The sequence below is a fragment of the Xenopus laevis genome, chromosome 1S (genome assembly GCF_017654675.1).
Source record: "Xenopus laevis strain J_2021 chromosome 1S, Xenopus_laevis_v10.1, whole genome shotgun sequence".
NCBI classification, from domain to species: Eukaryota; Metazoa; Chordata; class Amphibia; order Anura; family Pipidae; genus Xenopus; species Xenopus laevis.
Genome location: NC_054372.1, coordinates 57,721,717 through 57,749,258, shown reverse-complemented (window position 1 = coordinate 57,749,258; position 27,542 = coordinate 57,721,717). Strand labels below are relative to the sequence as shown.

General features: G+C 38.2%; 1 protein-coding gene across 25 annotated transcripts in view; it reads left to right on the top strand.

Annotated features, from left to right (window-relative positions):
• Positions 1–27,542, top strand: part of camk2d.S (calcium/calmodulin dependent protein kinase (CaM kinase) II delta S homeolog) — a 130,109-nt gene that overhangs the window by 89,753 nt on the left and 12,814 nt on the right. For 4 of the 25 annotated variants that reach the window (XM_041574274.1, XM_041574278.1, XM_041574270.1 and 1 more), the window contains exons 13-16: positions 4,985–5,022; positions 11,224–11,277; positions 12,556–12,600; positions 23,418–23,466. In XM_041574274.1, coding sequence (XP_041430208.1) covers positions 4,985–5,022; positions 11,224–11,277; positions 12,556–12,600; positions 23,418–23,466 — 186 coding nt within the window. 25 annotated transcript variants of the gene reach the window in all.

Sequence of the window (27,542 nt, the reverse complement as noted above, 5' to 3'; positions counted from 1 at the left end):
ACAGTAGTTGCTAATATTCCACAGAGGTATTTGAGAAATGTATCAATTAAATAAAGCAAATTGTAATAATTGCTACAATTAGATGTAACAGTTCAGTATCTGCACCTGGATTACTGAGCTGCCAGGCTGAAACACCAGGGACATGGACAATAATCTTTAGATTTCAATTTTAGAAAAACACTAAAAAAAAGTATTTATTTCTGGTCTAAAATCAATTGAACTGAAAAAAATTGTGAACATACTTAAAGGGATTCTGTCATGATTTTATGGTGTAGTTTTTAGTTCTAAATTACACTTTTACAATGCAAAGACAATGCAAAGACCATAAACTCCAGAATTGTAACAGGTGTGCAGAGGGTTGAATCAACTCTTTAAATATCTGAGTGGTTTCTCACAATTGCTGTGTTCTAGACCTCTTTTTGCAGGTTAAAGTAAGTTGTCTATCACATGTTTGTGCGGTATATAAAATACTGAGGTCTTGAACTTTAAAACAGAATAATTTTTAACAGAAATGGCAGACCGTTTTATCAGCAAGTAAATTACTTTGAACATTTTAATGATGCACGTGCTGAATCCAAAACATTTTTAGCTTACTTGTTTTTTTCGTACAGATTTTTTTATTTAATATTATACATCTCAAATTAGACCATACCCATGATTATCAAAATAAAAATACATTTTACAACACTACCCAAGTACATTTCCAACTCTGGCTAATCACTTAGACTACTGGCACAGTGGCAGTGGCCAAAACACCTCTTGTGCCACTAGCCTTAAACTTGGGTGTCTCATCATGGAGAGCTCTAAAAACCTTAAGGAGAAATGTGATTAGACTTGGCAACTTGCTCATTTAAAATAAAACCAGTTTGGTTTCCTGTTTCTGCTAATCTGCTGTGGTGTTATGAAAAGTAGGCACAAGTATAGGTGTTATTATCTAGAATGCTTTTGGTTTTCACATTAGGGATATTTCCTTAATTAGAATCACCATACCTTAAGCCAAAAAATATTAAAAACATTGATGGTGTTTTATTATTAGAGGAAAAGGAAATACTTTTAAAAACATTTTTAAAAATATAATTATTTGCTTATTGACACACAACTGTAATTCAGAGCTCTGTGGATAATGGGTTTTTGGATAAAGGATCCCAAATCTGTTCCTATAAAGAGAGTCTGCCTGCTAATATTTGTCAGTATACAAATACTTTATTTTCTATTTATCTTTTTTAAAGGGCCAGTGCACATGGGCAGTTTTTTCATACATTAGAAGGGAGATTAAGAATCAGGTTTGAGTGCACCTAAATGCATGAGATAATTGATTCCTTTTAATTGTACCTGGTTGTACCGGCAGTTTATATATGCAACATGCTGCATTTTTATGCATCTAATGCATGTTCTTTATACATTACATGAAGAAATGCATGTTGAACTCAGGAAAACACACTTTAAAAAGTAGGATAGTAATGCAATATATGTGTGGTGATGCATTTAGCATGCATTTCAAAAGATGCACATTCGAACGTGTGTAAGGGCCCTTACACATACAGTATTGATTACTTTTTTTGTCCAACATTGATGCAAAAGAAAAAAAACAACAACCCCGCTTACTAGCAATGTGTCTGATATTTAAAGTGATTTGGTAATCTTGTTAATTGGGCCTTTAAATGTGTTACCTCCCTTGTATTTTCATAAACATTTGGCCTGCACTTTTTTCTTTTTGAAATATTAAAATGTGATTGCTACATTTAAGATTGTTAGACTTTATAGTATGATCACAGGGAAAATATTAATTAAAAACATTTTTATTCACATTACTGTTTCCTTTGTCCTTAAAATGTGCTATTAATAAAACAAGTATAAGTAGCCTGTAGATATTCTATCCATCTTTACATTTCAGTGCTTTCTAGTCTTACTTTAATAAGATGATCTATTTTGTGTTAATCAAGATCATACAACATCTTAAGTAAAGCAATGCAGTTTGCTTTACAGCATGTATTTATGTCTTGGATGATCACATACCAAAAGAGCTGCTATGCATTTAGTTGAAAGAGATTGTCAAAATGTGCTTTGGGTAACTTTTATTTTGGGACCAAATTTTGTCAAAATCTGGCAATGTGTGGTCATACAGAGTGAAATAAACTATTTTTTTTTTCTTTAGGGTTACTTATATCTTTTCAGTTTATGTATTTGTTCATTGTGGACATATTCAATGGATAATAAGTCTTTTGCTAAACATAATCCCGTAGGACCAATTTAGGAATTCAATAACTGTTCCCTAGACACAGCTGTCCACCCACATGCTTAATAAATAAAGGCTCTGTAAGCCATTAAATTGCTTATAATATGGCTACAAGTATAGCCAGATTTAACAGTAGTGTAGGTGGTTCTTAATAAACACAATACTGCAGTTATTTAGTGTATTTATTATGGGAAGAAGCTACATGATTTAAGACGCTTTTCTTCTAATGAAGGCAATATTGCCAGATGGAGATTCCACTGAATATGGCCCTTCTGTTGTTTGCAGGTGCATGACATTTACATTACTCACTCATGTTGTTGTGGTTATAATTGTTTTCATTTTTCCTTTTTCTTATTTTTTCTTTTATGTGGAATGTTTTTCATGTGAGGTAAGATCAATAAACTGTAATATTTTTTCATCCTTAGCCCATTTTGATTTCTGCTTTGTCTTTTTCTGTCACTTGTTTGAATTGTTTATAGCATTTATTGCTGGAATTTGTGCTAGTACTTGTATTTTTGAATCTAAAAAAGTGAAAGTGCTATATGTAAGGGCAAACATAATATAATATTGGCTACAAGACTTAGTGACTGTTTCTAAATTCAACATTTTACAAATTTTAAAACCGGTTTCACTTTTGAAAACATTACTACACCTATAATGCCTGTAGTGGAATTTTCAGTGTGATCTATATCATGTATAAGTGAGCAACAGCTTTTCTGCTTGGTTATACCAATCACCTTTCTCTAAAACTGGGGATGCTTTTCCAGTGTTTTAGTTACTTGAGCCCTGCAAATCAGTTCGGTAAATCAGTTGTATATTGTAATCATCAAGTTAGACCAGTGGCGTAACTAGAGTAAGCTGGGTCCCCTTGTAAAAAAATCTTCAGAGGGGCCCAGTGCACTCCGATCCCCATCTTTCCGCCCACCACCCGCCCCGACTCCACCCACTCCCCACCAGACACTGCCCATTCTCCACCTCATGCCGACTTGTGCTCTGCTTCCCCGCCACAGGTAAGAGAGCAGCTGGGGAAGGGGGTGGGGTTCTTGTTAGCTATAGAGAAAGCAGACCCTGCCTTCCTCTATAGTTATGCCTCTGAGTTAGACCTCTCTTAGTACTTTTCTTAATTCCTCTGGCCTCAAACCCAACAGGTATATTGACAGCTGAAGCTCCCTACCATTGTTTGCAGTTCTTTGGACTTGAGCAATAACATTAATCTGATTTTTAGATAATAAAGCCAGTAGGAAATGAATTTGATTTACAGTAGCAAATATAGTAAAAATAGCAGTATGGGAACTGGAAGTCTTATTTATCAAATTAAAGTAGAATTCAACCATTTAGGCAAAAACCCCTACCCTGCGTAGACCCCTCCCCCCCCCCAGGCAAATGCCCCCTAACTTTATACACCCCTCGGTGCAGATTCGGGCATCGGACTTCACCGCAGCCATCTTCCGGGTCTTCATGTCTTCTTTGGCTCTTCTGCAATTTCCATCTATTTTAGCACATGCACAGTTGTCGCAAATCAGTAAATTGCGCCAACTGCACATGAGCCGCTTTGCTGGTCTCCCATTCAGCTTACAAAAGACCTGGAAAATGGCTGCGGTGAAGTCCGATGCCTGAATCTGCACCGAGGGGTAATGCTAAAGTTGGGGGCATTTCCACGGGAGGGGGGGCAGCTAGCCTGGGGGGAGGGAGTGAGGGGGCTCTAAGGGGGTGGGGGTTAAGAGTTTTTTGGCTAAATGGTTGAATTCTCCTTTATGGTGGTATATTAAACATTTTGAGAAAGCAAGAGGATTTGAAGCTGGGCTCTGTACAATAAAGGAATTAGTTAGGATGTTCCTGTAAAAAAGTATAAAGGCAGAGTTAAATCAAGTTCCAGTAAGGAAAGGAATAAGTGCAAGCCTAAGGAAAAGATGATTTGAAGTATTGCAGTTAGACTGTAAAATAAACATTTGGCAATACTGCGCATGTGTTGATAGCATTGGAATAAGTATTTTTTTTCTATGCAGAGCATCAGTGCATGCTTTCCTATGTTGTGAATATTTAGGTCTTGACACATTCTTCTGTCTCTTTTTAATACCAGTGTACAGATACGCTCATTTCTGGTGTACGATGCTGCTACATACTTTTTAGATTAATTTAAGTTTATGTTACTTAAATGCCAAGATGGAAAACAAAAGGGCTAAAAGGGTAGTGAATATTTTGGAGACTGTTAGAGGGAAGAGGCCTCTGAGGATAAAAAGATCTAAAGGACAGGCAAAGCAGAATATAATTATAATGGTTGGGGCAAATATTTTACCCCAGGTTGGTGTTCCTCGTCTTTAAAAATCAAGTTTACCCAGGGAACTTTTCTCCTGAGCACAGCAGTGCCGTTTTTAATCCTGTTCTGAATGTTTCTTGTAATTACCATGATAGCCCAGTTCATCCACAACTTCCCATCCACAGCCTTCAAATGTGGCTATAGCAGCTGAGGATATTTTTTAGTACTCAAAATTAGTTATTTTAGCCATAAGTCCAGCATGTGGATATTATTAATTTATTTTGGAATGTGTTGCCTATCAAGGGACAAAATAGATCCAATGTGCATTAGCTTGTATGTTTTTTAGGTGTATTATGTTGGATGTAGAGGGGGGCATTAATAAATGATTAAATCCTATGCTGTATGCAGAGAAAGTCCTCTGCCTCACTCATCGTATCAGCAAAGGCTTATTGGTTACTACTTACTAAAAAAAGCTCTTTATTTGTTTACAGCAGCGAAGAGTTTACTGAAGAAACCAGATGGAGTCAAGGTAAGATAATTATCTAATTCTATAATACTGAATGATGTATACCGAGCTGGCTGTTAATGAGAGCTTTCAGGCTTGGTACAGACAATTTCCATGATGTTATATCACTTAAGGAATGCAGATTCAAGGGGAAATGTAATAAACAATGTGAAATAATTAGAATGTTAAGAACACACATTAGTAATGTAATTATGTATTATTTAAACCTATTACTCACAGTGCTTTTTTTTAAGACCCAGTACCTACTTGAAGATAGCATCAATTTCAGTAAGATGTTTATTACCACCCTGATAAATATTGTCACTAGATTGTGACTGTGATTTTGTTTTCTTAGATGAAATGTTGAGGCCTAAAATTACCCATTTTACAAATATAAAAAAGGATATAATATAATTCATAATGCAGTCATAGTAACATAGTAACATAGTAAGTAAGGTTGAAAAAAGACACATGCCATCGAGTTCAACCTTTTTTTTTTTTTTTTTTTTTTTATTAACTACCTATCTGCCAGTTGATCCAGAGGAAGGCAAAAACCCATCTGAAGCCTCTCCAATTTGCCTCAGAGGGGGAAAAATTCCTTCCTGACTCCAAAATGGCAATCGGACTAGTCCCTGGATCAACTTGGACTATGAGCTATCTTCCATAACCCTGTATTCCCTCACTTGCTAAAAAGCTATCCAACCCCTTCTTAAAGAGAAGGAAAGCTATGGATGCATTTTATTGCCAATAGATTAGCTGCAATAGTGCAAGCTAGAATGCTATATTTATTCTGTAGAATGTTTTATCATACCTGAGTAAAAAGCTCTAGAAACTCTTTGTTTGTTTAGGATAGGAGCTGCAGTATTAACATGGTGTGACATCACTTCCTGCCTGAGTCTCTCTCTGCTCTGGGCTCAGATTACAGTAGAGAAGGGAGAGGGGTGGGGAAGAGAAACAAACTGAGCATGCTTTTGCCCAGGGCAATGAGGTTTAAGCTGAAGGCAGGAAGTCTGATACAGAAGCCCATGTGTACACAATAGAAGGAAAGAAATGCAGTGTTTCTTTTGACAGGGGACTCAGAGCAGCATTACTTTGGGGGTTTACTGGTATATTTAGATGGACCTTTCTGTTAAGGCTTACTTAGTTTTAAACTTTCCTTATCCTTTAAAGCTATCTAATGTATCAGCCTGTACAACTGATTCAGGGAGAGAATTCCACATCTTCGCAGCTCTCACTCTAAAAAAACCCCTTCCGAATATTTAGGAGGAACCTCTTTTTTTCTAATAGGAATGGGTGACCTTGTGTCAGCTGGAAAGACCTACTGGTAAATAAAGCATTAGAGAGATTATTATATGATCCCCTTATCCCTTATATATTTATACATAGTTATCATATCACCGCTTAAGTGCCTCTACTCCAGCATGAACATCCCCAATTTGGCCAGCTTTCCTCATAGCTAAGATTTGCAATACCTTTTACCAGCTTAGTTGCCCTTCTCTGTACCCTCTCTAATACAATAATGTCCTGTTTGAGTGATGGAGACCAAATCTGTATGGCATATTCTAGATGGGGCCTTACAATTGCTCTATACAGTGGAAGAATGACCCCCTCCTCCCTTGACTCTATGCCCCTTTTAATACAACTCAAGACCTTATTTGCTCTTGATGCTGCTGACTGGCATTGCTTGCTACAGCCAAGTTTATCATCTACAAGGACTCCAAGGTCCTTTCCATAATGGATTTGCCTAGTGCAGTCCCATTAAGGGTATAAGTGGCTTGGATAGTTTTACATCCCAGGTGCATGACTTTACATTTATCAACATTGAATCTCATTTGCCACTTAGCTGCCCAGATTGCCAGTTTGTCAAGATCATGTTGCAAGGATGCCACATCCTGGATGGAATTAATTGGGCTGGATAATTTTGTGTCATCTGCAAACACTGATACATTACTTACAACACCCTCCCCTAAGTCATTAATGAACAAGTTAAATAAAAGTGGACCCAATACTGAGCCCTCACATCACAATGTTCATCCCAGTACTGGGCCAAGCTGGAAAAGCTGGAAAAGCTCCCTAGGCAAGCCCTCCTTAAAGGAACAGTAACACCAAAAAAGTGTTTTAAAGGAAGGACAATATAATGTAGTGTTGCCTTGTCCTGGTAAAACTGGTGTGTTTGCTTCAGAAACACAACTATAGATCATATTAATAAGCTGTTATGTAGCCATGGGGGCAGCCATTCAAGCACAGGGTGCACAGTAGATAACAGATAAGGTCTGAAGAATCCCATTGTATACTGTTATCTGTGTAACCTGTGCCTTTTCTCCTGTTTCAGCTGTTAATGGCATTACTACACAGCAGTTTGTTTATATTAACTATTGTTAATCAAACACATCAGTTTTACCAGTGCAGCACATCATTTTCCCCCTTACGAAGTCAAAAGGTGGCCGACAAGTTACTACAGCAGCATCTGCACATGTGCAAATCCCAGCTTGGATTCATTGCGCAGAATCACTGGTTTTGGTCTTGATGTTAGACTGCTGCATTACAGGAAGTTTATGTCATGCAAGTAATAGGTATTTAAAAGGCATGACTGTGCTACTGAGAAATTATGCAGGATTAAGATGAATCAGCAGTGTTGTAGACTTCAGTACAAGTAGGCTAATGCTTTGACAGTTTATCTCTATTGGGTTTGTCTTGTCTTTTAACAAACATTAATTCTTTGGTGTTACTGTTCTTTTAATCCTGCTCCCCCTCCCATGTATTGGAGAGTGTGGAGGAGTGACACATAGGGGGAAGTAAAGAGCAGAGCTTCTTTCCACACCCTTGTCCCCATCACATAAAAAAACTCTCAACCAGGGCCTGAAATATGGGTATGCATATAGAAGAGGTATATGCCTAGCACTCCCAGATCATGTGACACTTAGATTGCATACAGGTAGACTTCATTTCACTGATTATGTGACTTTTGAAGGTAATTGGTTGCTCCAGGATTTTTTAGGGGCTTCATGTGAATATTTATGCACATGCCAATTTTCATTTTTTTTATTTAATTCTTTTTTATATATATTTTTCTCATTTCACTTCACCAACTTAGACTATTTTGTGCAGATCCATCACATAAAAGAAGATTAAGAAACATTTAAATTACAGGTTGGAATGGAACAAAATAGGCAAAAAGCCAAGGGGGGTAAATAATTTTGCAAGGCAGTGTATGTACACTACTAATCCAAGCCTGCATTTCCATTGCATTTGTACTGAGTTCTGCTTTCCCTGGAAATATAATCCGTTTCATGCACAGTTAGTATGTACCATGTGTGAAGTGAAGTTCTAAACAATATATTGGGGATCCTAAGGGGCGCCAAACATTCCATTACTGTGTATTTGGTTCAATCAGACCCTGTGGCTTTATTGATAAAGATAATGTCCTGTCTGGCTATGATAATAGTCTCATGTATATGTTTTGAAAATGAAGTATGTCTTGTAAATGCAAATGATGGTACACCGTGTCCAAGATGGAAGCTGAGCTTTTGCAAGAAAAACAAACCATTGCCACCATCATGCAGCCCGTGCATTATAACAGTTGTTTCTGACTTTTCAGCCCCCTTTTAATAACCATTGTTGTATGAGCACTTACATATCTAGGTCAGCAAATACAGTAAGTGTTTACATTAGCCTAAGCCTAACGTTGAGCTACAAGGAAAGCAAACTGTCATTCTCACAAAACTTAAACACACCGGACCTTAACACCCAGTCACTTTTCTGGTTCGCCCTAGGGTGGGCAACCCCACAGTGGGCGTTTTGGGACAATGCTAATTTAATCTAACCTTTATCTAAAATAGATATTTTATTTTGTGAATACAGAAATGTAATACATGAGGAAAATCTTAATTCAAAAGTGATGTATTTTGATATCATTTCTACTATTGTTGTGCACACAAACCATTTTAAATTTCAGAAAATTTAGGATGGAATGATTCAAAAAAATAAATTTAAATACATGTTTGTGTTATGGCACTAGAAAATATAAACGAGGAGCAGAAATTAGCTAGAAAATGGCAGTTGTCTGCAATGGACAATAATCATTTTCCAGATACATTTTAGCCATCACATTCCTTTTGTCTTTGTCATCCATTTACTAAAGAGCAATATGGATCAGTATGTTTGTTCTCTTCTTTGTGTAAAGTATTTCATTGACTTTCCTCTTCACACACTTTTGTGTCCTTGTCCAGGGGGTTGGCTGTGATCATTTGTACCCATTATTGCAGTTATAGGCCTTTATGTAAATTGCAATGTGGAAATAAACAGTTTACATACTGTTGCTTAATGTACCTCAGTACAATTATGTTTTTAGGCTAGTTATAGTTTCTTTTTTTTTTTTTTAAATATAGTTATAGTTTGACCACACACACACTGCAATGTTAGCAGGCCCAGATTTGTGAAGAGGCCACCAAGGCCCAGGCCTAGGGCTGCAGGATTTTAGGCGGCGGCATGCTGCCCAATCACACCCACATTGGTTCACTGGGGATGTGCAGGAGATACAATAGTTTTTTACATTTCTAGTGCATCAATCCCATTTGCTCTGGTCCCGATGATGTAAATTTGAGGAAATAAAAGGGAGGGGACGGGGGCACGAATGACCGCGGCCTAGGGGTGCCCATTATATAAATCCTGCCCTGAATGTTACAGTATACTGTCTGGGATTGCCTTTAGTAAAAGGTTTGGCAGGTGAACCCTATGGCCTTCACACAAATACTTCAGTTAGCTCCTAGACTCCTTTATATAATTACAGTAGAACCCCCACTTTATGTTTTTCAGGGGATTAAAAAAAATGTTGTAACATCCAGGAAAATGTAAAATGAGAGACATGTATTATGCATAATATATAGGTGGGACCACAAAACAACAATGTAAAATGAGGGAAAACTCAGGGCATGTAAAATAACACACTGAATAACTGAGGTACATAAAAGAGAATCCACCCATTGAGTTTGTCTGATTTCTTGTGGATTTGATTGGCTGTGGCAGTTCATAACTTCAATCAGAGCTAGCTGCTCTTATTATAGGTAGTAAAGTATTTTAGAAACTTGGGCAATATTAAAGCTCTGGGCTATTGCATTAGCAATTAAACAGTAAATTAGGAAAAGTTATTGGTATAGCATCCCCTTTCAACTCCTCATTTATGGGGGATCACCTGCTTGGTCTGCAGTCCTTTGTTCATATCACTTGCCATGCACTTTGGACCCTACATGCTGGGAAAAGGGGACTACTCTGTCCTAACTTTGGTATCTTATAACTGTATTGCTGCCTGCTTGTCCTATGTTTCTATGTTCTGTGTTCAGCAGCACTATATACATACTGGACATGAAAAGTGATATAAAGTGAGAGTGATATTGTGAGATAATTTGCAATTGGTTTTCATTTTTTATTATTTAAGATTTTTGAGTTTTTTAGATTTTTATTCAGCAGCTCTTAAATTTGCATATTAACCAATCTGGTAACTAGGGTCCAAATTACCATTGCAACCATGCATTGATTTGAATAAGAGACTGGAATATGATTAGGAGAGGCCAGAATAGAAGGATCAGTAATAAAAAGTAACCTTAACAATACATTTGTAGCCTTACAGATCATTTGTTTTTTAGAAGGGAGTCCGTGACGCCCATTTGAGAGTCAGTAGAAAAAGGCAAATACCTATAAAAGTATAAAAAAATAAACTAAATAAAAAAAACAATTGAAAAGTTGCTAAGAATTGGCTGTTCTATGACATAATAAGAGTTACCTTAAAGGTGAACCACCTCTTTAATGATACTCTGTGTTTTGTATCCACTGTATTGCTCCTTCTTCCTTTTCAATGTCCTGATACATTTTTACAACATTCCTGATCAACGATGAGATACTCACCAAAAATCTTTATTGCAGCAAAATGGTTTGAATAAAACCACGGTTCTGAACATGCCTTGATTGTTTGTTTTCCGTTTAGGGCAGGGGAGTCTTTTTTTTAGATCTGGTTTGTTTGATTCAGATATGTGATATAACTGCTTAAATAAATGTGATAATGAAGTATATTGTCAGCAGAGCTTATACTGTTCTCTTTTCACTGCCTGGAATAGACTGGCAAAGAACCAAGAATTGCTGAATTTATTTTCCTTTATTTTCCTATTTGTGAGCTGGCTTCAGTAATAGTGTAAGATGCCTTTTCTATTTCTGTTTCTCTGCAAACCACAGATCAACAACAAAGCCAACGTTATAACCAGCCCTAAAGATCCTACCCCGCCTCTGGTATTAAAAGTTCTTCTCTTAACCCCATTACGCATAGTAGTTTCTGTTTGCTTCTTTTCGCCTTCTGTGCCTTTTCTGTTTACTTTGAAAATTCTTAACCGTTATTTTTGTGGTTTTGTGAGGAAGGTTCTTTGTACATTGTTGTATTTTGCTGTTTCAATAAAGGCAGTTGGCTTATTGGTTGCTAGTTCTGCTAAAATATTTGCATGTTTTGTCCCATTGTAAGTAGAATGTACAGTTAATGCAGAAGCACATTGGCATTCAGTGCTTCTGAGACATTTGCATGTTTTACCATTGTGAGTAGAATGTGCTTTTTGTTGCACTAAGCTAATTTTTAATAAATGTCCAAAGTGAAACCGTTTTATTTTGATTAACCATTGTGTGGATATTAGTGGGAGCTAACATAAGTCTGCAACACTAATATGACCTTATTCAGATTATAGTGCTTAATTTTTAGCGACATAAACCAATTAATGATTTGCTCTTCCCTGCATTTCCGAGGGCATGTATGTCTCTTAAATACTGCACATCTTCATTATGGATATTGGTTACTAAATATCATTAACAATATAGACATTATGAATAAATGCAGTAGAATTGGATGTTTTGACACAAAATGAAAAACATGTCCTTGACCTATTTCTTCTTGTGTCACCAAATTTGCCAAAACTAGGCAGTCACTGCCACAAAAATGCAAAGTATGAATTACATGAATTAAAAAAGAGAATTTTTTATATCTATCTGCCACTTACCTTTTTATAGAACAAAATACAACTCAATTGTATGATTTAAAGTCAGTTATACATAGGCATTTTTACTGCTGAAAGCTATACGCATAAGTGTATTATTTATACAGCACATTGTACGTTAAAAGAACTGTTAGTATGCAAGCTAATTCAATATTTCCAAACCTTTCACTCCAGAGAACGTCAGTTTGGATCTTGCATAAATTTAATATGGACATTTCCCATGATGTGTTTGCATATAAATCAATAAGAATCTCAATTGTGACAGTTCAATATTGAGGAGACACTCTTTTTTTGCTAGTAGCATAGTGATCATGAATAAGGTCCTTGCATGCTGTTCTTGTAGGTAGAAGACCTGTCCCATAAGTTTGCTTTCTGGACATAATGTTGAAGGCATTTTATGCAAAAGGTTGACCTTGCTGTAGGGCTGTCTGCATTCCTCTATAGCTGTCTCTTGATGCTCTCCTTCAACCTGTGCAACTGAATTTCACCAATAGGAACTGTTTTTCTCTCTCATTTTGTTCTTGCTCAGGAGCCCCAAACTACAGTAATCCACAATCCTGCTGATGGAAATAAGGTATTCAGAACGAATCAACTCCATCTTGCTTTACAATCTGCATATTTCATCAACAAGCACTTAAAACTAACTAAAACTAAATTCATTCCTACAAGCAGAAGGAGAAATTCACTAAACAGAATAGCTTCTCAAAATGTAAAAGCATTTTCTATTTACTGGAATAAAATAAAATGGTTGCCATGAGCCATTACTCTTTAGTGACTGTCCTCCTCAAGCAACTTGTATAACTAGATTTCATATGACTATGCCACTCAGTACCAATAATATTTAGTAGAAATAACAATGTGTAGAACATTTCTGTATGTGCATTCACATTTTTTCATTCTAATTTTTTTTTTAATATATTATTTATGCATGGAAACCTGAAATTCTTATTATTTTGAATTTAACAAATTTACATTCATAGACTTAGTTGCAGGATTTTTACAATTTTTCCTCATTTTTATTTGTGTGCATGTTACAACACATGGAGATACTATGACAATATATGAATATGCACATATGCTCGTTTTGTATTTTTTTTAGGATGGGCTTCAGTTTAAAATGCCATTTTACATGTCAGTACAGGCACATTCTTTTGTTATTAGTCTAAATGAGCAATTTTAGTAAAATGACAGTAATATAATGACCTAAAAACTTGCTAAACAAAACATTGCTTCATAAATGTAAGATAGGTAAGCTATTACTATAACTTTGAAAAATATGTATATACAGTCATTTGAAAAAGTTTGGGAACCCCTCTTAATTCTTTGGAGTTTTGTATGTCATGGGCTGAGCTTTCAGTACAACTTCCTTTTATAATATAATGGAGCTCATTTATAAACAGTGGGCAAATTTGCTCCTGGGCAGTAACCCATGGCAACCAATCAGATGATTGCTTTCACTGCTCAACCTGCAGCTGGCTGAAAAAAGCTAATCACTGATTGGTTGCTAAGGGTTACTGCCCAGGTGCAAATGTGCCCACTGTTTATAAATGAGCCCCAATATGCCTTATGGAAACAGTAGTATTTCAGCAGTGACATAAAGTTTATTGGATTAACAGAAATATGCAATATGCATCATAACAAAATTAGAAAGGTGCATAAAGTTGGGCACCCCAACAGAGATATTACATGAATACTAGTTGAGCCTCCTTTTGCAAATATTAAAGGCTATAGGAGGCTAGAGGCTGTTACGAGTGTCTGGATTCTGGATGGTGGTATTTTGACCATTCGTCCTTACAAAATCTATCCAGTTCAGTTAAATTTGATGAGCCGAGCATGGACAGCCTGCTTCAAATCATAAGATAGATTTTCAATGATATTCAAGTCGAGGGAATATTCTACTTCTCCCTCTGCATAAATGCCTTTGTAGATTTCGAAGTGTGTTTAGGGTCATTGTCTTGCTGGAATGTCCAACCCCTGCGTAACTTTATCTTTGAAAGCAAGTCAGTTTACACCAGTAGCACGTAGGGTGCCTGTTCCACTGCTTCTGTCTCAAAATGAAGCGTATGTCAATCAAACAAAATCCGGATGTATGTGGAAAACAAGCGCAGAAACTGTGCTGCAAGGTTTATTTTAACTTCAACTTTGTGACTGATGCTTGAACATTATCCTGAAGAATTTGTTGATATTGGGTTGAATTCATCCGACCCTCGACTTTCACAATGGCCCCAGTCTGTAAACTAGCCACACGGCCTTAAAGCATGATGGAATCTCCACCAAATTTGACAGTAGGTAGCAGGTGTTTTTCTTGGAATGCGGTGTCCTTCCACCAGGCAAAGTGCTTTTTGTTATGACCAAATGACTCCATTTTTGTCTTATCAGTCCAAAGCACTTTGTTCCACACTGCATTAATAAAATTGCAAGGGCTTGCCCTGCTGCTGATATTCCTGTGTGCCAGTGAATTTCTTCTCACTCTCCATATCAGCATGATACCCGGGTAGGCCCCTCCCATCCCTGCCCCTAGACCAGAAAGCCCCTCCCTCTTCAAAACTCTTAAAGGTACCCTCTAGACTCCCCTCCATTATCTAATACCAAGTTTATCTACAAGAGTGGGGAATGCTGATATGGAGAGTGACCAGGAAAGGAGAATTACAGTATGTATGAAAACAATTCTCCCTTTACTGGTCACTCCATATCAGCATTACACCTGGATTTAAGAAAGCCATCCATTACTAAGGGTGGGAAAAAACAACAAAAACTAAGCGTCCACATCTCAAGTAAGGTGAGTCCCTGCTGCAAATGCATGATTGCTGGAAACCGAGACATCTAAAGAATTATGTCAAATGAAGGTTTTAGCTGAAGACCAGGAAGCTACTTCGCAAATTTGTGAAGTTGGAACCTCCGCCAATGCTGCCCAGGATGCAGCAATTGCCCTCGAAGAGTGCGCCCTCAATCCTTCTGGAGCTAGCTTGCCCTGAGACTGATATGCTTTGGAAATACACAGACAAATCCATCTACTGATGGTCTAAGATGAAGCCACCTGTCCCTTGTGACAGCCTGCTGGGACTATGAAGAGTCTTTATGATTTCCTGAAGGAACTTGTAACTTCCAAATAACGGACTAGATAACGTACTAATTTTGCGCATCTCTTCTCCTTCAGCATTATCTGAATTGAATAAAGGGAAAGTGATTTCCTTTTTCAGATGAAACAAGGACACCACCTTGGGTAAAAAAATGTATCTGGTCTTAACACAACCTTATCATGTAAAAACAGGATATTATCCGAGCCTCATGAAAGCGCCTGTTGTTCCCCTACTCTTGAGGCGGAAGCTAGAGCCACCAGGAAAAGGGTCTTGAGAGTTAAAAACCACAAGGAAATAGCCTCCAACGGTTTAAACGGATCCAAGGTCAAAGCTTTCAGCACTAAGGGAAGACTCCAAACCACTGATGCCCTTCTTTCTGGCGGACGTAATTTGAGAGCAGCCATGAAAAGTCTTTTAATCATTGGATCCTTGGCCCAAGATCTATTTGACAATGCCGAGATGGCAGATACATGGACCATTAGAGTCCTGTATTGAAGGCCTTTCTCCAAACCCTCCTGCAGGAAGCCCAAAATCTGAGATAATGAAATCTCCTCTGACTTTTCTTTTTGTTGCCTCCATCCCAGAAATGTTTCCCAAATTCTGTAATAAGTCGAAAAAGTAGAAGGCTTCCTGGACCTTAAAAGAGTCTAAACTACCGCTTCTGAAAACCATAAAGCCTCCAATCTCTTGCGCTCAGTCTCCATGCCTGAAGAGATAAGGGTTTGGATGTTGGACCGGCCCCTGATTTAAAAGATCCTTCTTCCAGGGAAGAGGCCATCGTGGCGCAATTGCCAGTTTTAGCAGGACTGGGTACCATGGTCTGTGCGACCACTTGGTCAAGATCAACTCGGCCTTGTCCTGTATCACTTTCTGAAGTGTCTGAAAAATGAGTGGAAATGGAGGAAATGCATACATCAGATTGAAAGTTCAATCCTGCAGAAGTGCATCCACTGCCTGCGCTATGGGACAGAAGATCGGACACTGGGTGTTGCTGCTTGAAGCCATCAGATCGATCTCTGGTAGTCCCCATCTCTCCACCAGCATCTGAAATACGTCCTGATGCAAAGACTCGTGAATCGACAGTATGATCCGACTAAGGAAATCCGCCTTCTGGTTCTCTATTCCCGGAAGATAGGCTGCCGTCAAAAGAACTACATTTTTCTCTGCCCAAGAAACAATCGGCTGAACCTCCTGTAGCAAGAATCTGCTCCTGATTCCCCCCTGCTTCTTGACATATGCTACTGCCGAGGTGTTGTCTATTAGCATTCTAACTGAGGAGCCCTGAAGTACTCGGGCAAACGAAAACAGGGCATTCTTAGCTGCCCTGATCTCCAGTATGCTGGAAGAAACATCCTTCTGCTGGAAAGCCCACTGTCCCTGGGCACATTCGGAGTTTCGCAAAATACTGTTTTTTAACTACTTTTAAGTGTATTTAATGATTAATGACACAGTACTGAATTAATTATAGATTTTATCGAATATATACTAATTTATTATATATGAGTTAATAGGTTCATCTTTGTATTTTTAAACGAAATTTTGCATTTTTAAAAACAAATTAATGTTAATTGCCAATTAGGCTAATAAGTTGATTAAGTAACCTATTTAACCTGTAACGTGATGTAACGTGTGATGCCCCTGAGGAAGTATCAAGAGATACGAAACGCGTTGGGCCTTCATTATTCCTTAATAAATTTCTTTAAAATATAATCCGCAACATCTGCCTTATTGAATTACCACAATTACCCCGAAACTCTGAGCCGACATGACTGGAAGACTGTGATAAATTATTAAGGAACTACAGCACGCTGATGTATCCTGCAGAGGTGCCGCCATTATTCAAACTTGAAGCTGGCTCCATAGGTCTGTCTGCGCTAATCCACAGCACAACTCCGCTTTTCATTGATCCTCTGGAAATAGAAGAACGGTGAACTCCAGAGAGAGACCAGCAATTAATTAACGGCTCCTTCTCATCACCGCTTGGTAAGTTAATTGGCCCGCAGGGCCTTCCTGTAGCTCTGGCAATACATCACCATTTGAAGCTTTTCTGTTTGTAGAACTACACTGAAGCCGGCCTCATAGAAATCTGCCTGCCAGCGTGCGCTAGTACACCGCAACTCCGCTCCCTAACGATCCCTTACTCACAACGTTCGGAGAGAGAATACTTTTGAGCCTACATTTATGGGACAACATTGTGAGTGGTTTTGACTACTTATATAACATCTATATAAGACATACTATACCATACATTGCTTCCTTTTTTATGTTTTGGGAACCAATCTTCTGGCAGTACTGCTGCAATTATGTAAAAGATGGATTCCATTTTGAATTTCTGTGACTTCAGAAATTTGTTGACCTCCTTGAGATTTAAAATTGGTCTCCAACCTCCCGAGGTCTTCTCTACTAGAAACAGGACTGAATAAATTCCTTTGTTTAACTCTCTTGGTTGGAACTGGTACCACTGCTCTTACATCTACGAGCCACTGTACATATTGATCCAAGACCCTTCTCTTCTCTCTTAAAGCCGGGTATGATGACACTACAAATTTGTCTCCTACTGGAACTGAAGCAAACTCCAGACAATAAACTCTTGTCAGACTGTCCAAAACCCATTTTCCAAACACGATAGAACTCCCCCAGTCTTGCCCCCACACTTCCTTCTTCCGAGGGATAGTCAGGAAGATTTCTTACGCTATTGGGTCGACCTGGTCTTGTCATTACTTGAAAAGGCATAATGCCCCCTCTTCCAGGCAAAGACCTTGATGTTCTCCCTAGCTCCCCTAGAAGCATGTTGGGAGGACCCTGCCACCGCCCCTACTCGGGACCCGAAAGACCTAAAAGGTTTAAATCTTGGTCTCTTTTTCTCTTGAGGTAAGAACTGGCTCTTACCCCATGAGGCTTTGGTTATAACCTCATCTAGTTTAGCTCCAAAGAGCCGAGAGCCCTCAAAAGGAAGAGTGCAGAAACTCATCTTAGACGAGGTGTCCGCAGACCAGGACCTGAGCCAAAGGGCTGCCACTGAAATAGCCATAGAGCAGGCCGATCTGCTGCTCCTTCTGAAATGAAACATGCTGCCACCTTCAATTCTGCTAGACTTGCTGAGACCTCTTTCTTATCTGCCCCCTCATTCACAGCTTTGTCAATGGAGTCAATCCAACAAGACATGGCTTTGGCTACGGAGATCAAGGCCACCGCCAGTTTACAAGCTGCCCTTGCAACCATAAAAGTCTTTCTTAGGTCAGATTCAACCCTTCTGTCCATGGGGTCTTTTAAGGCAGAACAATCATCAATAGGTAAGGTTGTCTTTTTTTGCATGGTGGATGACAGCAGGATCAACCGAAGGAGGTACTGTCCAGTCTTTTACCTCTGTCTCCTTAAACGGATATAACTTGGCAAACCTAGTGCCTGGAGAAACAAAGGAGACCTTCTTAGCTGCCTTCTGCCACTCAGCTTTTATTAGATCTGCAACCTCCCCGACCAAGGGAAAGGTCTGACGATTTATGGAAGGAGTAGGCAAAACCTTAATAGTTTTGGGACATTCCACTTCTTCCTCTACTCCTAGAATAAGTTGCAATGCTTTAATCAGGGGAGACACTAATGAAAAATCAAATGACTCATTCAAGGCCTCAGAGTCCTCATCCAAATCTCTAACAGACTCTGCAATACCAGGGAAGAGACCCATATCCTCTGATAAATCTTCTTTCTTGCCCCATGTTTCCATAGTAGGCAACTGGTCTTCCTCCAAATTTTCTCTGCACCTTCCTGAGGAGTCAGAAGCAGACCTGCAAAGATCCTTCCAGCAGGTGTCACAAAATTTCCTGCCCACCAGAGGGAGCTTGAAGCATCCCACACATTGGGGCGTTTGCAATTGATTCCCCACGGTCTTGAGCTTTTTATGAAGCAGGTCTTCTGGCAAGCTAAGACCCAAGAGAAAATAAGAAGAGAGAGAGAGAGAGACAGTAAGAAAAGAAAAGGAACAAAAAGAAAAGGAACAAAAGAACCACCATAAACTCCACACCCCCAAAATGGCCACCGGGGACCGTCCCTTGGATGTGGCAGTTTCCCATGGATGTGGCAGTTTCCCCCCACACATCTGCACTCTGTATTCCCTCCCCTACTTCCTCAACCCCATCGCACCGACAGGAAGGGCAGGGGCAGAAGTGGAGGAATGGTGCGGCGCTGCACTGAGGAGGGAGATGCAACGCCTGGGGCAGTAGATAGACAGTGAGTCTGAGACTCGCGCCTCTGACCCAGCTCCATCCTAAAACCCCGCCATCAATGCTAACCGACGCCTAGGGAAGGCAGCTCGAGAAAGCGGAGGGGTGGGTGGGGGAAACCTCCTGACACACGGCAAAACAACTACAACCAAGGATCCTCTGTGTCATGGGCAACCTCCAGGCCACCCACCTGACACACCTCCAGGAACAGGAGTGATTTTGACAATGCAGTTACACTCTGTGCCATAAAAAACCCTTATTATATCACTCTCCAAACCCTCACATGGAAAGGAGGAAGGGTTCCTCACTCTGCCCTATGTTCTCCTGTAAAGGTTAGCCACCTAAACAAGTAACCCAAGCCGGCCCTCCAGGCTAAAGGCAGAAACAGAAAAGAAAAAGACAATGGAGGTGAGTCTGGAGGGTACCTTTAAAAGTCTTGGAGAGGGAGGGACTTTCTGGTCTAGTGGCAGGGATGGGAGGGGGCCTACCCGGGTGTAATGCTGATATGGAGTGACCAGTAAAATATTTCTGCTAAATCTGCAGGTGAATCTGAACTGATGTGTGAATCACTGGTTTTCTAAGGGCAGTGCAAAGTGCCTCCTGCAAATGCCTCCATAAGTATAATTACTGATTAATTGCATCTTTATAAGCTGCAGGTTCCTCTTGTGCCCAGGGTGTCGGAGAATGCAGCATTTCCACGAACTGACTTGATGGTCTATTCTTCATTGTATATTATGCAATATAGTAGTCTATCAGTGAACAATGCCCCTATAAGACTTTATTGGAAAACAGAGTACAACATTATTATTATAATTCCCTCACATAATTTTGTGTTTCTGTGCTACAGCCTTTAAATAAATAATCTATTGTGGATTTGTATATCTAACATAAATAAATATGGATGGTTAATGGTGTGCTGGGTCGAAATGGGATGCGAGGGCCCACCAGAAAACTTTAGGCTATGGGCCAATTCTTCAAGCTATTTTTCTTCCATCACTCCTTCAACCTCTTTATTTTTGTAAAGTATATTTCTTTACTTGATATACTCTGTTCTTCCATCTATTCAGCATCTTTGTTCTCATACAGAAAATTAACATAAAATAGTACAAATGGTTAGAAATAGGAGGGCCAGTGGTGGTTCAGTTATTGCTAATACGTCATAGTTCATAAATAATACATTTCTGTATTCATCTGCTGTGTTCTACTTGCAAAGCATGTACACATTGGGTTGATTTACAAAATTTGCAATATCCTTTTCCAAACCTCAACCTATTTACCATGTTGTTGACAAAATAGAAATTCCCCTGGCGAAAAATTATCTGTGCATAAAAAAAATGTATGGTGACATTTTGAATTGCTATTGTTTTAGATTTTAGAATGCTGAAAAACTAGCACTATGTATCACAGTAAGTTAAGTTAGGAAAAAAGCCACACATCCATCAAGTTCACCTTAAAAGTCTCAATATAACCTGTCTAACTGCTAGTTGATTCAGAGGAAGAAAAAAAAACATTTGAAGCCTCTCCAATGTGCTTCAGATGGGGGAAAAAAAATCCTTCCTGACTCCAACATGGCAATTAAACCAGTCCCTGGATCAACTTGTACTATGAGCTACCTTTCATAAACCTGTATTCACTCACATGCTAATAAGCCATCCAACCCCTTCTTAAAGCTATCTAATGTATCAGCCAGCACGACTTATTTAGGGTGAAATTTATACACCTCACAGCTCTCACTGAAAAAAAAAACCCTCCTGAACCTCCTCTCTTCTAATTGGAATGGGTGCCCATGTGTCAGCTGGAAGGAGCTACTGGTAAATAAAGCATTAGAGAGGTTATTATATGGTCCCCTTATATTTATACATAGTTATATAGTATCACCAGTGCCTCTTCTCCAGCATGAACAACCCCAACTTGGCCAGTCTTTCCTCATAGATTTCCCATACTTTTTGTCAGTTTAGTCGCCCTTCTCTGGACACTCTCTAATTCAGTCCCAGTTCATGCCCCGTTTGAGCGCTGGAGACCAAAACTGTACTGCATATTTTAGATGGGGCCTTACCAGCACTCTGAATAGTGGAAGTATAACCCCCTCCTCCCACAAATCTATACTCCTTTGCATACAACTCAAGACCTTGTTTGCTCTTGAAGCTGCTGACTGGCATTTCTTACTACAGCCAAGTTTAAAATGACTCCAAGGTCCTTTTTTGTTATGGATATGCCTAGTGCAGTCTATATGCGGGTATGCATATTTTTACATCCCAGATGCATGACTTTCCATTTCTCAACACTGAATCTCATCTGCCACTTAACCTCCCAGATTGCCAGTTTGTCAGGTTTTTTGCAAGGATGCCGCATCCTGGATGGAATAAATTGGGCTGCATAGTTTTGTGTCATTTGCAAACCTCAATGCACTACTTACAATACCCTCCCCAAAGTCATTGATGAACAAGTTAAATAAAAGTGGACCCAATACAGAATTCTGATGGACCCCATTAAGAGACCTTATTCCAAGCAGAGAATGAACCATTAACAACCACCCTCTGTACCCAATCCTGTAGCCCGTTTCTTATCAATGTGCAAATGTCTTCATAACAGCCCTTAGTTTAGAAAGCAGTCATTTCTGGGGCAAAATCCCAATAGTTCACATCTACTACTCTCCTGCTGTCCAGCATCTTACTTACCTCATCATAAAAAGCAATCAAATTTGTCTGACATAACCTATCCTTCCAGTGCCGTAACTAGAGGGCACCCCCTGCTCCCCCGGTAGTTCCGCCACTGTATCCTTCATAAATCCATGCTGATTACAGCTCATAATGCAATTCACCAATTTTAAATGTGATCCCTTAACAAGCTTCCAAATAATTTACCCACCACAGATGTCATACTTACTGGCCTATATTCTACACTGCTTAAACGTTATCTGCTATGTAAACATTATCTTTTTTGCCCTTACCCTAGTTTGGCAGCTTCAGCATGGCTGCCCTCATGTCTACACTGCAATTTATTTATACAAACTATATTTCTGAAACAAACACAATGTTTATCAATGCAGGATAAAAGTGACCCTATATGTGCTGACTTGTGTGGTATTTGGGGTCCAAATGGGCGGCCATAAATATGTATAGCCATGTTCGTATTTTTTTAATTGTTCTGGCTGAGCTCACAAACAATCAGAACCATAGTAAATGCAGAGAAGCTTCGTCCTCCTGTTCATTTTCTTTTGGTCAGCCAACTAAAATTTTGTGTTACAATCCACCAAGAATGCAGAATTGTCATGTGTGCCCAGATGGTTGAGCAATACGGCTATAATCAATGTGAATCAATCAAATCTGAGCATTTATGGCCAGCTTATGTGTGCATCAGCGTTTAATGTATAGAAAATATATATTTTGGTCATTTACTGGTCCTTTAATGTTTGTTCAGCAGAACACATAAAATAAGTTAGGAGCAGACCAACAAATGCATGTGTAATGTACATCCAAATATGTACTCCAAAGGAAGCAAGAAAGAAAACTTCTGTGACTTATTTAAACTGTCGATTCAACTTTTCTTGCTTCTCAGCAGATGTGTTATAAGCTACTATAAAGCTGTGTAAATCATTTTATGTACAATGTATTGTCATGGAAAAAGCCACATAAATATCAGAGTACTGCTGATTTTTAAAACAGAAATTCTTTGCTACATGAATTTGTCCCAATGGTGTCTATGGATTACACCAGGTATGGAGTGGAAAAAATAAATAACACACCTTTAAATATATGCCTATTCACTTTGCAATGGTTTGTTTGTTTAGCTGCATTAATTCATGAATAGTGGCTATTATCTAAATCGTATCTAACTACAACATACATCAAAAGCTTAAACAATTTCATTTTAACATATATTGGTGTTTGTCAGTTTATACATGAAAAAAACAATATTATTTTAATGTATTTAAATTATAATGTATATAGAATGTATTTTTGTATGCAATCAACCATTCTGTTATTTTGCAATGGAGAAAGCATATGTTCTGAATTTCACCTGAGTGAGATCTCCATTGTTCTCATTTTTGAAATTGTGTTGTTTTCTTTCATCCTTTTGTCTTTTCCCAACAGGAGTCAACAGAGAGCTCAAACACCACCATTGAAGATGAAGATGTAAAAGGTAAAAGCACAGAAAAGCTAGAAAGTGTGTTAAACTGCAGCTTTATTTATAGGCCATTTTTGTACTATTTTATCTTTGTGTAAAATTTATTTGAAAAAATCTGAACATTGAGGAAACCGTTTTGGCAATAGAATTTCTCAACAATAAATCTTCATTTTGCTTCTTTATTTACCTGAAGTATAGGTAACTGTCTTCATCTTTTAGGTATAATGTAATTGTATAATGCAAAGTGACTATAGCCATACAAATTTATGTCGGATGTGCTTGCTTTGGAAATACTTTTTCTTAAATATTTCACTTCTAACACACTTACCAATCCCCAGGTCCAGAACATTCTGGATAACAGGTCCCATACTTGTACTATGAAAGTGGATTTGTATGTAGGATACTGTAATTCTTGAATAACTGAGTGTCCTGAGTTTGTCAAATCTGGACAAATCTGTGCACCAAAACATAAATTTTGCCAGAATTCTAGCAGTCATTTGTATTAACGTAGGGGTCCACTTCAATTATTTAGTTATCTGTTCAGATGCCTGTGTCTAGCTTATTTAAATTAAATTGTATTTCTCTATTTTGTAACGTGTACTTTTTCTTAAGATAATTTTCTTTTCTTTATAAATTATAGCAAAAACCTGCATTTTAGATTTTTATTAAAATGCATTATAAAAACAAAAACAAAAAAAACATTGGAATAGAAAAAGTGGGTATTCTTCATGTGCCAAATGGGCTTCTTATTTAGTAAATATTCGGTCACACAATTTTGCAGTTTGTTCTTATCCGCCTAATGCCATTGCACTGGTGCAGATATGGGCTCCTTGAAAGGTCATACTGCCAGACCCTTATTCGATTCCACTGAGCTGGCCCATGGTGCTAGGATTTCATTTAAATATGGGCACTATATAATAGACCCTCTGCATTTGGGCAATAGAATTTGCTGAAGAATGCTTAACTGCCACTTTAGGAACTTCTGCTTGTTGATATGGTTGCTTCCATGCTTGGACTTTATATATTTATTTTTTGGCACATATTTCACTACATTTGATTCTACTTTAATTAATCATTCATTTTAGGTACACGGAGGACACTAAATTAACACAGTGTGGTGTGTAGGTGTCCTTTATGGGTTGCTCAGTGGGATTACCCACTACAGTTTGCCCATTTTGCTGGGTGTTTTTAGTACTTTACAATGGACTTATAGAAGTTATGTTTTGATTGTCTTAAACCTTTTTTTTCCCTCATGCAGTGGGTTTGGATGTGCAGTTCAGTGGTCTCCTGTTTTTAGCTATGCTCATTTAACTTTGGACACCACCTGTTTGCTTCAGAATCGGCTTTTTTGAGTGGCCATTGCATTTGACTTTTACTATTTTATAGAATGTCCTTTTCTTAGCAACTTTCCAATTTGTTTTAATTTTTTTAGTTTATTAATTTATTGTCGTCTTCTAATTCTTTGACCTCCACCTGCCAAAATACTGTTGTGATGTGAAGCTACAATATTATTATTTTATTTCTTATCTTTGTATTCAGACCATCTCCTATTTATATTCTGGTTTCTCATTTAAACTTCTTTGGTTTCTAGGGTATACTGGACCCTTGCAACCAGATAGTTGTTGAAATTCAAACTGCAGAGCTGCTGAACAAGAGTTTAAATAACTAGTTGCAAATAGGACTCAATTAGGATTAAACCAGCTGATATTAATTTGCACAGGATTGCTTTCAGACAGGTTTCAGCAGGCTTCTTGGTTTTCCATGCCTTTTTGCACCTCCTTTTCTTCGTGTGTTCAATACTTATTCCCTGTTCCATTCCACATTATTACACATAATGTATGGACTTGTTTTGATTTCTTCGTATGTGTGGATTACTTGGGTTGTTACCGACATCTGGTGCAAATTTCATTGAGAAAAATGTAGACATGTTGAATATATATATATATATAAACATTTATAGAATGAAAGGGTCAGGTGTAGGGGGATATAGAATTACAGGCACACATAGGTTTTGTATATGTAAATCAGGAGCCCTACACAAAATTTTTCATTGGAACAACTCTTCCTCTGGTTGTATCCCTGCCAATTGCCCTCCTTTATGGAACCATAGTTGCAATATTACTGGAACTGTGTGACTGATATTCTTAATAGCGATGAGCACTTGATGCCTTGAAAGCAGTGAACTTAGAAATCTTAAGGAAAGTAAAACTAAGTTGTACTAAATAGTGTATGGTTAATCTTACATGGGACGCCCATCCCGTTCCTGTTGCCCCCTGCAGCTTCCATATACTTCATTGCAGAAGTGCTGTTCCCTCCAGTATGCTGCTGGGGTACTACTGTGTTTTTCATGTATGTTATGGTTTTAAATGTTTGCACTGAAGAAACGGGGAATTTCTGCAATAATTCTATCTAATGTGCTTATTATTCAATTTGAATTCCATGCGTGTTTACGTTTCCTTCACATCTTACACAGTTTTATTCATAGTCATTCCTTTGTGATTCTATTTACATTATGTTAGCTGGAGGATGCACAATTTGTAATTACTTCATGGAAACAGCACTGGCATTTGAACAGATATATAATTTAATTCTATCATCTCTGTTTTACAGCTCATCTCTCGCTCTCTACACATCTTTTTTTCATACGTGTTTGTGTTGCATGTGATTTCTCTTGCGCTTTATATTGTTTGTTCTTCTTCTTCATTTTTGCATGCCCCAAGTGCAGCCTTCACAAAGGAATGTAGCAAGAAAAGCTTCTATCCTGCTCAAAAGCCTTCCTGCTACTTCTCCTCCTCTTCTGTTCCTTCCTCCTCATCACCTAATTGGGCTCCATCTTTACAGTGTCCCAGTGGTCATACCTGCAGTTCCTGCTGAAGATTCTGGTCATTCTCTACATCTTTATTTTCATTTGTTCATATGTTGTGTTTCTTTCTATCAATTCAGCAACAAAGTGCACAGAAAACACACATTCAAAGACTCATTTGCATAAATCTGAGCCTTCCCGTTACTCTACTTCATCTGTGCAGTGTAAGTTAACTTGGGGTCTACATAACCAAAATTGCACAATGAGACATTTACATTAATGGGGTTATTTACTAAAATCTGAAAATATCTTATTATTTTAGTAAAACCACTTCGACCAAACTCCCATCCAGATTTTTACCTCATTTATCAAGAAATTAACTCGAAAAACCTGATGCGAGAAAAAACTTGATACAATCCAGCACAGATAATGATATCCTCCAATTGTAAAAGGGACATCTGCCACTGACTTCTACATGACCTCGGCAGGTTTGAGATGGAGTACTTTTTTTATTTGGACTTTTAGCAGCCTAAGGATTTCATAAATCCTGGAAAAAAAAATTCCACAAAATAATAGGGTCTTCCGCTTTAAAGCTCTGACCAGAAAAAAAAATCTGATTTTAGTAAATAACCCCCTAAATGTTTGTCCTGCAACACAATATGAAATTATAGAACAAGCAATGCTTCGCACAATGACCAATACTGTAAATTTGTTGCACATATTGTTTGCCAGTTTTGATAATTTTTTCTAAAAATTTCCAAAGCCCACCCTAATTTTTATAATGAGCAGTTTGATACGTAATTGGACATTAGTACAGAGATGTAGGGTAGAGCATAGTTTTGAACTGCATTGATTGTCAGGATTAGTAGTTTGAATATTATCCTGAAATGTAGTGGAAACCAGTGTAGGGAATGGTAAGGTGGCATGGTAGAGAAGGAGGTGCATATGGTGAGGTGTTTGCTCCTGGCAGCTTCATTTATAGTGTGCTGCAGCTGTGGCAATTTCTAGAGACAAAGGTCCATCAATAGAGAATTGCAGTATGTGAGTGACATGATGAAAGAAGAAATTAGGCTTTTGTTTGACATCTAGTGTAATATATGGTCATTTTTAGTGTATACTAAATCAGCGTATGTTGTTGACAAGGGGTGTCTAAGGTTTTGATTCTGTGTAGTTACTGTAATAGGATTATCCAATGCATCATGCAACTCCTATCTTAAATAACAGGATATGAAGCACACCATCCTCAGGCTTTGCCTTTAAAACATTTTATTTCAGCGGAATTCACACA